Genomic DNA, 13,755 nt, shown 5'->3' on the forward strand with positions numbered 1-13,755 from the left:
TGTACCTTTAAAGACATCTGTATGTAACTAACCTTTGTTATGCAAACTTCTGTGTACCAGCACACTGTTGTTCATCAGGTTGGCTAATACTAAATTGTTGTTGATAATATGCAAAAGTGGACAGTTAGTTTAAAAGTATAGTTCACCCAAAAATAAAAATCTGTCACCATTTACCTCATGTCATTCCAAACCTCTATGACTTCTATGGAACACAAAAAAAGGTATTTTGAAAGCCATTAGGTAAAAACAACCCTGGACCCCAAATAAATTCATTGATAAGACAACACATATCCATAGATGATAAAGTCATAAAGGTTTTGGAATTACATGACATGAGCAAATTATGACAGATTTTTCATTTCTGGGTGAACTATCCCTTAATGTGCTCATCATGATTATCTGAATATTGAGTTTTCTTCTATTAGTTCTCATTAATGGTCAGGGTTCTGAATGCTACAGTACATCTACATGGTAAATAACCCCTTTATCTCAAAACAAACAATGTAAATCCTGCTTTACATGATATATCCCTTTTAACACGAATAAAGGTAGAATTAGAGCACTTAGTCACAGGTAAGGGGTAAAACGTCCATGTTTTGACCCCATCGCCTAATGGTATGAGTGTGTCTGAGTGTATATGTGTGTGCGCGTCAGAGCCGCAGGCTACAGGGGAGAGGTCACCCCCTCATCTTTCCACACCTCCCTCCCCACCTCCAAACAAAGAACTAAATCCTCCTCTTTTGGACCCCTTTCATTAACACTTGCATTAAAGCCCCTAGCACTGAGCACCATGCAAAAGAGGAATTCCATTTCTCTTTCTCTGTTCTCGTCTAAGAAAAATTCTCCTTCCCCATCTACCATTAACTAAACATATTTCTCCGTATTATTTTTCATATTTCTTCATATTTTCTTTTTTCTTCTCCTCTTGGTTGTTTTCAGTGATTTGTTGTCGTTCTCCATCTCTCAGGCTGTGAAGGAGATAATTACTGCTGACAGCTGCTCTAGTCGTCCGAGAGCCCCAAGCTGCACCTTGTGCCTGCCTTCTTTGATAGATGAGGACAAGAGAGCTACAGAGCGCGAAAAAAGCAAGAGACTGTGGAGTCCAGAAAAGAAAAGAAAAATAAGAAGCCCCACCCTAAACACCTGTTGGACCCTTTCAGGTTAGGGTTTGAAGAGGTGTCAGTCTTGATTAAGATCTAGGGTCAAATACAGTGTTTAAAAAGCTCAGTGAACCTTTCAGAACTAAGCCCTTCGAGAAAAAAAAATAGTGTGAATAGGCTAGGCGATGTTTTCCACCTGTTTAAGGTGTAATCTGTAACTGCTACGATTTGCCGGATGTTAGTGGCAGTCCACAGCAAATGTCTCTTACATTAATTAAGTTATATAATTCTATAGTGTGGACCCCAGTGTCAAAACAGTATATATTTTTTAAGTATATATTATATTATATTATATTATATTATATTATATTATATTATATTATATTATATTATATTATATATATATTATATTATATTATATTATATTATTATATATGCACATTTCCAAAATTAGTTTCCAAATTCTGCAATGTAAAGTGAAGAACTGATCTGATAGGGAAAAGTCTTTACTACAACAGATCAAACATTACAGATCCATTTCACCTGCATACGACAGAACACCACTACCTGCTGTTAAATACAACCCTGGGATAGTCAGCAGGGTGTTGATCTAAACATGTAAAGCATGATTTATGTCAGATGGCCCCAGTAAGGGACAGGGAGTGTAGATTGACGGCAAGTCGGCGGTTCTGAAGACAGATGATTGGCAATATAAGAGTGTATATACATCTCTTTCGGAAGAACTTCACCTGCAGACAGCAATCTCACAAGGGGCTCTGTACGGACTTAGAGCTGAGCCTCGTCGCTACGGCAACCAACGGGCCCAATAAGCCGCCTCCGCAGGTCTGTGACGCTGAAAGCCCATAACAGCCGTGGGCCACAGAGACCCTCTGAGAGCAGCAGCAGTAATACATTAGCAAACATCAAGAAACACTGGATAAATGTCAGCAATTAAGGGGGAAAAGACTCTAATAAGGACGTTCCAGAAGTTGTCAATCATTCCCATAGGTGCTGCAAGAGGTTGGCAGTGAAATATGAAAAGAGCTCAAAAGAGTTTTGGCTGAGGATGTGTGTGTGAAAGAGAGAACTGAGCGGTGGGAAATGGACCAATTAGAAGCCTAAATTAAGAGAACAAATAAAATAAACAAGAACATGAGCTACTATTATTAATATTAATAATAGCGACAAAAGGATAATAGCGATTAATCCTGAATACAATTCATTTTTTTTCTGATTACTTCATCTACAAAAAACAAGAAATAAAACTATTCAATACAAAGTGATAAACTGGCATTATTTACTTTGCAGACAGAAAATAATCCTTCAGAAATCTCTAAAATATTACAGTAGGATACAGCAGAAAATGTGCTCACAAAAAAACAGTGCAGCCTAAGTTTAGGCAGAAAACATACCAAAGTTTGGGCGGTTAATGCCAAACACAGCCTGCAAACAGCAGTCCTCCAGTGGCCTGCCATATGAAGAAGCCTGTGTCAGCCCCTCAAACACACCACACGCATCCAGACTACACCCACTCAAACAAACAAGGGCTAAAGCATGACTATGGTAAACAGCCTCCTTTGAATTTACAGACACTGCATGGGGACGTCAAGACAACCGCTAAGATCCACCCACAGATTCAAAGGCATAAGAAGGTGCGCTGATTTTTACATTGTAATCCCTTTCTCCCGAGAGACACATTTGCAATGCTAATTACAAATCCAGTTAAAATGGCTGCACTGTTTAAATGTTAACTGGTTAAACAGTTTCACTGCATAAATGGCTCAAAATCAAATCATATTTTCTTCATCTGACTCCAACAGTAATACAAAACATGTAATACAGAAGATGCACGGAGAGCCATCCGAAACTGATAAATATATTAAGTTCAATCCATTTCGACAGTACAAGAAAAACCTGTCGCAAGCTCCTTCAGAACCAATATGCTTAAAAGCTCAGTTGGCGTAATGTAAACTGACTACTGATTAGTTTTCTATTTTTCTCCCTTATGAGGTGGAACAGAGTGCAGAGAGACTCGCTGTATATGAGCAAGCGAAGGGTAATGAAAGCACAGCAGAGCAGGCATCGACTCAGACTGCTGGTAAATGTATTTCTAAGCCTGGGCTGTCATGTTTATTGGTACAAATCCTGGGAGATGAGGGAAGGTTAATGAGATACGCGCAAAAAACGGCCTGCCTGCCATAGAAGAGCTTTGCATCTAATGCACAGCTAGCCGTTTCAATAAGGGCCGGGGGCCATTATTAAGACTGGTGCTTTAATAATATGTCCCTCCCTATAAGCCAAGACGAGTTGAGGTGGAAAGCTGGTATGTGGCCAAGTGCACGACGACCACACATAACCAGTCACTGCTTGGGCAGTATTCATGAGCAGTACCCTCTTTATCAAAAACAAGATTGTGGGTTGAGGTCTTCAGTGAGTGCACTTCAGCCCTGAAGTGGCCCGATTCAAGTGGGCAGTCTGTGGTGAGAGGGTGTAATTCAGTGACCTCGTGTCTGTTGTGCTTTTTGCTAAAGGACGAAACGATCTCTCCAACCGCCCTTTTAACAATATGAGCTAAATGCAATGGGTGAGATACATGAGCCTTACAAGTGCACGCTGAAAATAAACAATGCAGTCATTGTTGAAGAGCTCTGTGAAACACTACTCATAAAGCTACAGACAATAGGGTCAGAACCTTTTGTTCTGGTACTCTCAAATACTAAGTAGTCATGGGGTTTTATGTTTTATATTGTTCTTTAAATAGTGGCAACCAAAACCATATTAATAGCTTCAGAAAAAAATAAATAAATAAATAAAGTGGACAGATACATGTTTTATCTTTTAAAAGACAACATTGCAAATATGAAGGTGGGGGAGAATCTTTCAACACCTGAAACAAACTGTGCTCAAAAAACATGTTTGTTCATCAGGCCACTCCCTTTGAAACAACGCTTTTGCTCAATTAGGCACCTGACACCAAATCAAGACACAATGACAAGCATTGACCTAAGAAACACATTACTCTTTCATGATTAAAACACAAGGGCAATTTCCATGCTTAACTGATCAGATGCATAATGATCAGTGATAAGTAAAGAGAAAGTTCCCATGGTTATTGTAAGGATGATTATAGTGGATGTCTAAGCTAGGAGGTGGGGTTCCACAGGGTTCAGTGTTAGGGCTCTCTCTGATCACTGTGAACGAGTCGTTCTGAAAGGCTGGGAGCACGGAACAGGGCGGGAAAGGTCACCGACCCCCCACTACATGAGCTGTAATGTCCACACAGAGGGGACAAGAGAGAGGAGTTGCTCTGTGACATCTTAATTAGTACCAACATCTTACTTTCACATCGGTGATGCTAAAAACCACTACAGAAAAGCTGAAATGACAAGTCTATTTGAACACATCCTTACTAAAGCACAATTTTCATCAAGTAATTTGTCATTTCAAAATGGAAGCAAAAATTCTGCATGGAGCAACAGTTGAAGCCAAGTAGAACATACTTGAAGTTAATAGATTTTGGGCAAATGAGACTGTACTGTGGGCCAGGCTACCCGGCGCAACACAATAGAAATAGAAACCAAGTGATGGACAAGAAGATCTGCCACTGGTCTTTCTTTAGGGTCATGTCTGGTCAGGTCAAAAACTTGTTTACTTTTGTTGCTAATTATTCTGATTTTACAACTTATTCTCTATATAACAGAATATACAATAACGAGAGAGGGAAAAAATCATACCGAATCATCTGAGGCAGAGGCAGGCCAGCCGTCCCACTGCTGATGCCGCACAGGGATATTTGTAAGGTCTGAAATGTTCCTTTTCACCTGAGATTTAAACAGACAAAAAAAAAAAAAGAATCAGACAACAGATACAAGAAGGCAACACTAATGAATTCATTTTAAAAACGCTAGCAGAAACATTTCTTAACACTTTTAGAACACCAAGTGCATGTGCTATTATCGCTATGATATAAGTGGCTGGGATGGGAGGGAGAAAAGGCAAGTAGCGGAAAAAAGAGCTCTGTGTTCTCAAAATTCCACAGATGCCTGTCCTAATGCCCAATGCCAACAGCCCTTCACTCAAAAAATGGACAGTATTTCCCTTCTGCCATTCACCCCTGTGTAACTGCACTTAATAACATTGCATGCATTTAAACAGTTGACGCTGGCCCCTGCTGTTGGTTTAAAGCCCAACGCCAGGCTGATGTGCGGAGGACGGGGGTGATCAAAGCGGGCGTTGCCCAGAGCTGGATGGGCCGCAGATTCTAGTGCATTATCCCCAGAGAATGCACTACCCCGCGGCGCTAGATACAGAGGCAGAGAAAACTAGCCATTGTGGTGGAAAGCCCTCCAAGCACATGGCCAAATCCCACCGCCAGCGCACTGAGTGGACATGTATCCTCTGCCAGACTGAGGACTCGTGCCTACAGAGGCAGAAACGATAGGCGCAAGATGCTTGTGAAAACAAAGGACATGAAGCAGGTTTGAAAGAGATAGGGTTAAGAATTCATTAGCAGATACAATCATAACCTTTATGTTGACAAAAATATGAATATTTATGAATGCAATAATACACAGGTTCTCAATTGGTGGGTTGGTACTGATAGTGACTTTGACAGGAGGGGGAAAAAACTATGCTAATGTAAATAATGCAAAACGCATTTAATAAATAATAAAAATAGTAATAATAATAACTACTTTGATTGGTTGAAGACATTTAGATACCAAAATGATCCAAACTCCTACTTGTCATGTCAAAAATTAAGCATATTGTTGGGTTCATGCAGTTCATGATCATATGAATATATTAACTTGTAATGTTTGATTATAAGTTTTTTTTTTTTTATTTTACTTTTGGACAATTTTGGTACCGTGTTGATATCCAAATGTAAAATCTGTGTCCTGAAGAGAGAAAAACCAGTTAAGAACCCCTGCATTAATTTATAAGGATGCAAGAATGATTTTCAGACAGTTTCAATAATACAGATATGTACAGAACCATGGCTAAAGCCAGTTTCCTGACCATTTTGGTCAGGCAGAAACTCAATAAAGGGAAACAAATTTAGATATTGACAACATCACCTCAGTCGGCTGAAGTTGGAGACTGCACCATCTCACACACACTCACTGAAACATACGCGAGCCCACACACTGGGCTGTGCGTTTTTCTTATTGAAGCGAGCAAGGGTCAGCTGGGTTGGCCAATGTTATTACAGAGTGTAATATCTGTGTTTGACCAGAGGGCTACAGGGATTTGGCCGCCCAGGCCTGACCGGCAGGCTGCCGTAAACACCGGCTCTTGGCTGTAATGAACCATTTAGGGTCAAATGGCACCGTAGCCCATGAGAAAGTAGAAAGTAACGGCATCACCAAGGACCAGACAGAAGCATTTAGCTGCTATAACCAATCGGCCCTCTGCGAGAATCTGATATTTCACCGCTTTACTTCATTGGGTCTTTTTTTATGAGCACTGCCCTACTGTCAATACACCTATACCCCTCTGTACTTCAGCCAGACTTCATCCCATCTTGACAAACATCCAATGTGAAGCTATTCACAGTTATTTGACTTCAAAACAGATTTAGCCATATTGGAAGGTAGAGATGTGAACATTCATGGCGCATAAGAAAAGAAAATGGCAAATAAAACCACAATCACAAACCTGTCAGCGAATAAAGGTGGTATAAAAGTTCATTTATCAGAGATGGCTGGTTGGGCGAGGGGCTCTTTCTGCAACTACTGCGAATTATAATTGACTTACGAGGAGAAAGCCCCATACTGCTGCAATATTCACAAACACAAGTGTCATTACCTATTCATGAGCTACGAATTCCTCCTCTTAGCAGTCAGGGGTCTGCAAATTAAAGCCAACATTACCCAACTAAATGAGAAAAAAATATACACGGAAAGGATAAACAAACAAATCCACCGAATAACAAGTTTATTTACCACTGATTTCAAAGAGAAAGTAAAGAGAGTTTGAAGATGTTCGGTACCGGCTGACATTTGTTCTGTCTTGCCCAAACCGCTGCCCATAAGGAACAATGAGGTTTGATTAAATAACGAAGGAAAAGACTCAGTCCTATTAAATCCAGTTCCGCTGACATTTCATTTTAAATGTCACAATAGAGTTTTTAGCATCAGGGAACAGACTTCTATTGTGAAAAGGAGGAGGAAAAAAAGCAGATAATGTTGACATTATATCAGAAAATGCGAGAAGATCTCACGGATAAAGACATTTCAGCTGCCGGGATTATATACTTAAGGACTGCATGTACAGCGCCTTTCATTTAAAAACGTTTTCTTTCATATATTCTCTGTGGTTGTCATATAAGATATATAGAACAAACATTTACATGGTGTAGATGAAATGCACAAAATATACATTTCCATGGTGATAGTAGATAGACTGCACAAAATGAACAGAGATAAATAATAGTATTTGAGATAAACAAAAATTGAAAGGCATTTGTGACTGACAGAACCTAAACGGTTTCAAAATTCAACTTAAACATTAATACGTGATTAATATGTGCGTGTATTTATATATATATATATATATATATATATATATATATATATATATATATATATATATATATATATATATATATAAAATTACATTAATCTTTAAATTGAACTGTGAAATATTAAACTAGTAATTAAACAGTGGCAGTTTTGTGTAAAAGTTAAAAAGACTGGTGCTCGAAAAAATGCAAATCTTACAAAATTAAATGACTTAGACGTCAATAAACACGTACGCTCTCTCAGACAAACGCGCACACACACACACACACACACACACACATTAATGATCCAATCTTTCTAAATGCCAAGTACTGGTAATCCTTGGCTGGAGAGAAATCAAAGAGAAGAAAAGGTTGCCATTAAACAGTCACAAGCTCTTCAGCACCAGATGCCTTTCATTCACACTCTTTTACTCTCCATCCTTCTTTTCTTCCTCTGCGTTCATCTCTCCAGCTGCGGAGAGAAACGCTGTGGGGCCGGCAAAAATCCCTGGGACGAGTCGTCTGGTCACGGACGGCAGAGCCCTATCGGACGGCCCTATTCTCCCCGCCACTTTCCTGACAAACATTTGCTCTGAGGCTTAAGCGCAGCCCCAAACTCGGGTTTGGGAATGCCAATCAGAAGAGGAGAGCAGGGCCCGGGGCCGAATAGTGGAAGGGTACGTTCCCTGGGAGCCTGGAGGCTGAGCGAGAGCCTTTGGCAAAGACAAACAACGGGACAGCACTGAGGGACTCTCTTCTCTCTCTCTTTTGCTGCTCCTATTGATATGCACATGCAGAAAAGCATCGGCTGGTCTTCAGCAAAGACAAAAGATGAGCAGAAAAAGAAAGGCTGGAGAGGAGTCCTCTCCATATGTGGCTGCGAGGGGGTGAATGGGAAAAAAAGAGAGAGGGGAGATTGTGAGAGCTCTCTGTTGCTGTTTTGTTGCATTTTCACACAGGCCTTCGGTTTTAGGGCCACAACTGTAAAACAAAAACTTCTCTCACTTGTTAGTAACTTTTCTCAACGAGACGTTTGTGAAGAAACGTAGTGGATCCCCGCAGAGCTTTTCTTTCCCGTTCACACGTTTATTTTCTAGCGTTTCGGACACAAAAGCGAGCGCTTGGACACGCTTGATAAAAATGTTCCCATCCCAAAAGAGAAAAAATCTTTCAGTGGAGCCAAAGTAACTAATGAACTCTACAGCTAACTAAACTAACTCTGAGAGAGAGAGCCATTTAGAAAGTGACGTGCAACCAATAAGGTGTTCTCTTACAAAAACGGTTTGTATCGCATGCAATTTGTTTCTCCTTAGAAAACAAATCTTCTTTCTCTCCCCCTCGTTCTCCGTCTTAGAAAGAAAAAAAACAGAATGCCTGAGGATCAGGCCAGTTGGGGCCGCAGCGGTCCGTTTGATTCAGCTTTGTCCAGTCACTCGCTCCCCTACCAAGCCAACAGCTTCGCTTCCTGCTCCTCTTTTCTCTTCCCCGCAGGCTCTACTCTCCAGTTGTTGTAATCCCGGCAGAAACACTTAAGGTTCACAGTAGGTGCTCATCAAAACCATCTGCTAAGGGAAAGAGAGCGCTCACCCATCTCACTTTAATCTCTTCAATTAGCACCATTACAAACCTGTCAAGTAGTCTGATTACTGTAATGGTGACCAGCACCATCAAGGCGGCAGTTTCGCCGGGAAAAGGATTCTGGGATTGCGTGGACATGGCTGAGGTGGGGAAAAGCAATTCTTTAGTTGAAAAAGAAAAAAAAAAGTTGAAATTTGACTTGAAATATGAAGTGAACTCCTTAAGGAACAGTTACACAAAAATGAAAATTCACTCATCATTTACTCAAACTCATGCTATTCATAACATTAGTAACAGCTCACTGGAGGGGAAGATTTCCATTGATTAATGACTTAAATCTGCCTGTTCCTCAGACATTGATTGGCTTCAGAAGGTTTGGAACACAGCATACAATCTACTTTTTAACGACACTTTTATGACTCATTTTTGCAATTTTTTGCCTGAAAGTCAAATTCTGAATAATGTCCTTTATATGGAAAAGAGTGGGGATGATATTTATTTTTCAAAAGTTTTAATGTTTCATAAAAACAAGTCATACAGGTTTAGAATGACATGAGGATGAGTAAATAAAGACATCATTTTCATTTTTAGGGTACTTTTCCTTTAAGGCAAAAAGTTCTGTCGCAATAGTTTTTCACAAAATTCCTTGTGCTTCTCACAAATCAATATTCACAAATAAATGGAATTTTCAAATTGAATTTAAGTATCCATATCTGCATTTTTCTCTATTTTCATTCCACTAACAAATCTGATAGAACCTTTAGTGCATCAAGCTTGTCACACTGCAAAAAAATTCCAGTAAAATATCTAAAAAATGCTGCATAAGGTATTAAGATTCGTTTTCTTGGATTGCATACTATTATATCAAGTACTACTTGTTTATACTACAAGTGAAAAAAAAAATCTGTCAGTGCAGAAAGACAAAATATTAAGTTTTTTTGAATATAATTAAGTTAATTTCTTAATTAGTTAATTTTCTTAATATCTTATGATGTGTTGCTTTTGAAATAACCTGATTTTGTTTCAAGAATTTTTTTAGAAATTTTAACTAAAAAAATAAGAAAATCCTTTTAAGAATAAAGAAAATTTCTCAAAAAAAAAAAAAAAAAAAAAAAAATGTCTGAATATCATTTTCAGTGTTGCTTCTCAAATAAATTAAACTTTTTTTCAAGGATTTTTAGAAATTTTAACTGGACAATAAGAATCTTGTTAAGAGCAAAGATAATATCTTACGCAGTGTTGCTTCTCAAGTAAATGAATATTATTTCAAGGATTTTCAGACATTTTAACTGGAAAATAAGACAAAATCTTGTTTAGAATAGGATTTTTTGCAGTGCAGATTTTAAGTCAAAAGATGCATAAGTTAAACAAGAGGACTTAAGTTTAAAAAAAAAAAAAAGAACATCACAGATGTCTGTTTCTTCAAAACGGCACTGCATAGGCCCAACATGACTCCCCTAGCACTGAGGGAGGGGTTCAAGTGGCGCTGTCAGTCTACGGGGAGCTTGTTACACTTGACGTGGTGCACGCTACCTGCTGTGAATAATTAATGGAGCCATTTCCAGAAAGCTGTGTGTAGGTTACTGGGGCAGGCCGAGGAGAATGCAAGGGAGTCGGGGAGGGCTTGTGTGTGTACAGAATAAAGCGTTCTGGTTTTGTGTCCCACACAAACCAACCTTAAATACAACACATTGTAGTTAAAAGGAGAGTGATGAAAAGAATGGCATCGCACAGGTCTGATGGGAGAGGGAAAGGAGCTGATGAGCCACAGGGGGGTTTGTGCCGCTCGATACTGAGCTCTGACTAAGTGGAAAGACACAGTAGATGAGAGTCTTCCAGAATTTTAAAGTCAGCATGTAAATAAATAAATATAAACACACAGAGAGCCCCGCACATGACGCGGACAAAAATATATATAATGTGACCATGAATTAAGAATTTGTTAAACTAATTCATTCCCTCGTTTTGATATAAATAAAACAAGGGAACAAATTATTACAACCTTCCAAAATTCAGGAAAACGAGAGAACGAATTATTATATCATGCACACAATTGACTAAAACAAGGGAACAAATTATTTTGAAGTATTTTTTGCTGCATTTCATGTGCAGGGCTCCATAATATATTATATATATATATATATATATATATATATATATATATATATATATATATATATATATATATATATATATATATATATATTTTTTATTTATTTATTTTTTTTTTTTTATTTTTTTGAGCCCATGTTAATGATATCTAGCTAATAATTCACCAACATGCATGACACATATTTGTAGACCTGAATAACTTTGCTTTGAATACCTGCCATGCACAAAATTTCCAGTACATGATGGGCCCTTTCTACATTTTTTGTTCACATGACAAAAATATGAATAGTTTCACCCTAAACACACAGCTGAGATTAGACATTCTGAAGTAACCATGAAGTTTGGTGGGCGTCCTGAAAAGCAAGACTGGGATATAATTATCTTTGGCTCAATGAAGGCCTTAATCATTGGTGACTATTATTTTAGCATGTAATAATTAAGTTGACGCCTCACCTAAAAATCAGAGAGTAGTTTCAGAGAACACGGGCAGAAACGCAGTAGAGAGACAGACAGACAGCAGGTGTAGATAGACAGACAGACAGAGGGGCTAGGTGACAGACAGGTGTGTGGTTGTCTCACCTCCTGGATGGTTTTGCTGGCGGGGAAGTTGAGGCTGTAATCTCTCTGTGCTTCACGGTGGCTAATGACGAGCAGGTAGTTCTGATTTGACAACCCTTGCTGGGCACTGTTAAATGGCAGGAAGGGCAGAAGGGAGAAAAAGAAATAGAGAGGAGCATTAGAGTTCAGCGGTGGACGAGTCGGGGCTCGTCTCCGTCTCCCCAGGGCTCAGACAAGCCTGTGCCACCCCACTGCTCTGCACGGGTAGCGGGAGGCCAGGGCAGAGCCAAGGGCCACAGCGTGGGCCGCACACAAGCACTAAGGCCGTCTGGAGGTATCGATTGGAGCTAAGAGTTGTAAACGTCTCACAAAAGGACAAGAGGGCTAGTGGCGCTTGTCCGCTCTGCCGTAACCCCCGGAGCACTGACCTCAGAGCAGGTTTGAGATTCATGGGAGCCGTGGAGCTGAGTTGTAGGAGAGAAGGCCTCATCTGATGACAAACGATGGGGGTTAAGTAGCGCTTTGAGCAAATGCTCCGTCTGTGTGTGTGAATATGAATCAACAGCTTAGGAGGCGAGCCTGCCGGCTAATCAGGGTTCGAATGAAAGCAGTCAGGAAGAGGAGAGTCTGGGAATTAATATGTAACGCACACATTAATTATGCAACCAGCGCCTTAATCTGAGGAGCTTTGGACAAGCTTATGTTAACAGAGGACCAAATTTACTGTAATGGCAGCTTATTTACATTGACTAAAACTGTGAAATCAATATGTAAATGTAATGTTTGTTGTATCTAGCGATGAAGATTGAAACGGTGGCCTAGGAGAGGAGGATGCATATGTGATGCTGCAGAGGGTGGAAAAACACAGAGTCATGAATACAGGATGGAAAAGGAGGGGTTTAATTTAATTTCAAGACTCTTACCAAATGTGAATGACTTGGAGACATTTTACATTCTGATACAATATATTTGCATTGACAAATGTGTATAACTTAAGGTAAGGGTTGATCTTTAAATCTAAGCCTTGTTTCAAATTTTGCTAACCAGTGTTTATATAGCTATATACAGTTAATTCAGTACTGTTCACATACATTATACCAAAGCAAAGTACACTTGGTAACTGTAGGATTTCTAACTGAATTGAATGTGAATGAGAATATGAATCAGAATTGTGAACTTGTGAATAATAATTGAATCAAAAAGAGAAATCAGTTGCAAAAAGTAGCCCTAAGTAAGTGTTCAAAATTAATTTGCTCGAAATTTTAAAATGATAATAAATGTGAAAAGATTAATAGTGAGTTTAATATATACAGTCTAACCTGACATTTTTGGTATATTTTTACTAGTGGGCGCAGGATACTATAGTTCATTTATGTTAGGATAGCAAAATAAAGTAAACTGTGACATATTATACCCAAAAATTCTTCATACAGTGGACTACCAGTAAAACTTTTTGGAACCAAAAATTATTTAGACACTTTGACCTGACCATGTTTTGCTTAAGTATTATCTGACATTAATTAAGATTTTTTTCTGACAGAGTTTAACTCTGAGATCTTGTCATATTTTTTACCATTTTTTTTAAACAATACAGAATAAACTGTATTAATGAATGAAATGTTCAAGATGTCTGAATAAATTTTGGTTTGACTGTGTGTGTGTGTGTGTGTGTGTGTGTATATGTATAGTATAGTTTGGGGGCAGTATGATTAAGATTAGGCTGCATTTATTTTTACTTGATCACAAGTAAAATAAAAACAGTAATATTGGGAAATATCACTACAATTTAAAATAACTATTTTCCATTGTACTGTATTTTAAAATGTAAGTGTTTCTTATCATCAATGTTGAAAACTGTTGTGCTGCTTCCTATTTTGTATACTTTTTTTTTTTTTCAGGACT

General features: G+C 38.7%; 1 protein-coding gene across 1 annotated transcript in view; it reads right to left on the reverse strand.

The window, feature by feature from the left end:
• The window catches only part of faf1 (Fas (TNFRSF6) associated factor 1), a 79,015-nt gene that overhangs the window by 42,326 nt on the left and 22,934 nt on the right, over window positions 1-13,755 (reverse strand). The window contains exons 7-8 of the mRNA XM_048208686.1: window positions 11,875-11,980; window positions 4,835-4,921 (exon numbers count right to left, since the gene is read on the reverse strand). Coding sequence (XP_048064643.1) covers window positions 4,835-4,921; window positions 11,875-11,980 — 193 coding nt within the window. The remainder of the gene's footprint in view (window positions 1-4,834; window positions 4,922-11,874; window positions 11,981-13,755) is intronic.

The sequence above is a fragment of the Megalobrama amblycephala genome, linkage group LG12 (genome assembly GCF_018812025.1).
Source record: "Megalobrama amblycephala isolate DHTTF-2021 linkage group LG12, ASM1881202v1, whole genome shotgun sequence".
Taxonomy (NCBI): Eukaryota; Metazoa; Chordata; class Actinopteri; order Cypriniformes; family Xenocyprididae; genus Megalobrama; species Megalobrama amblycephala.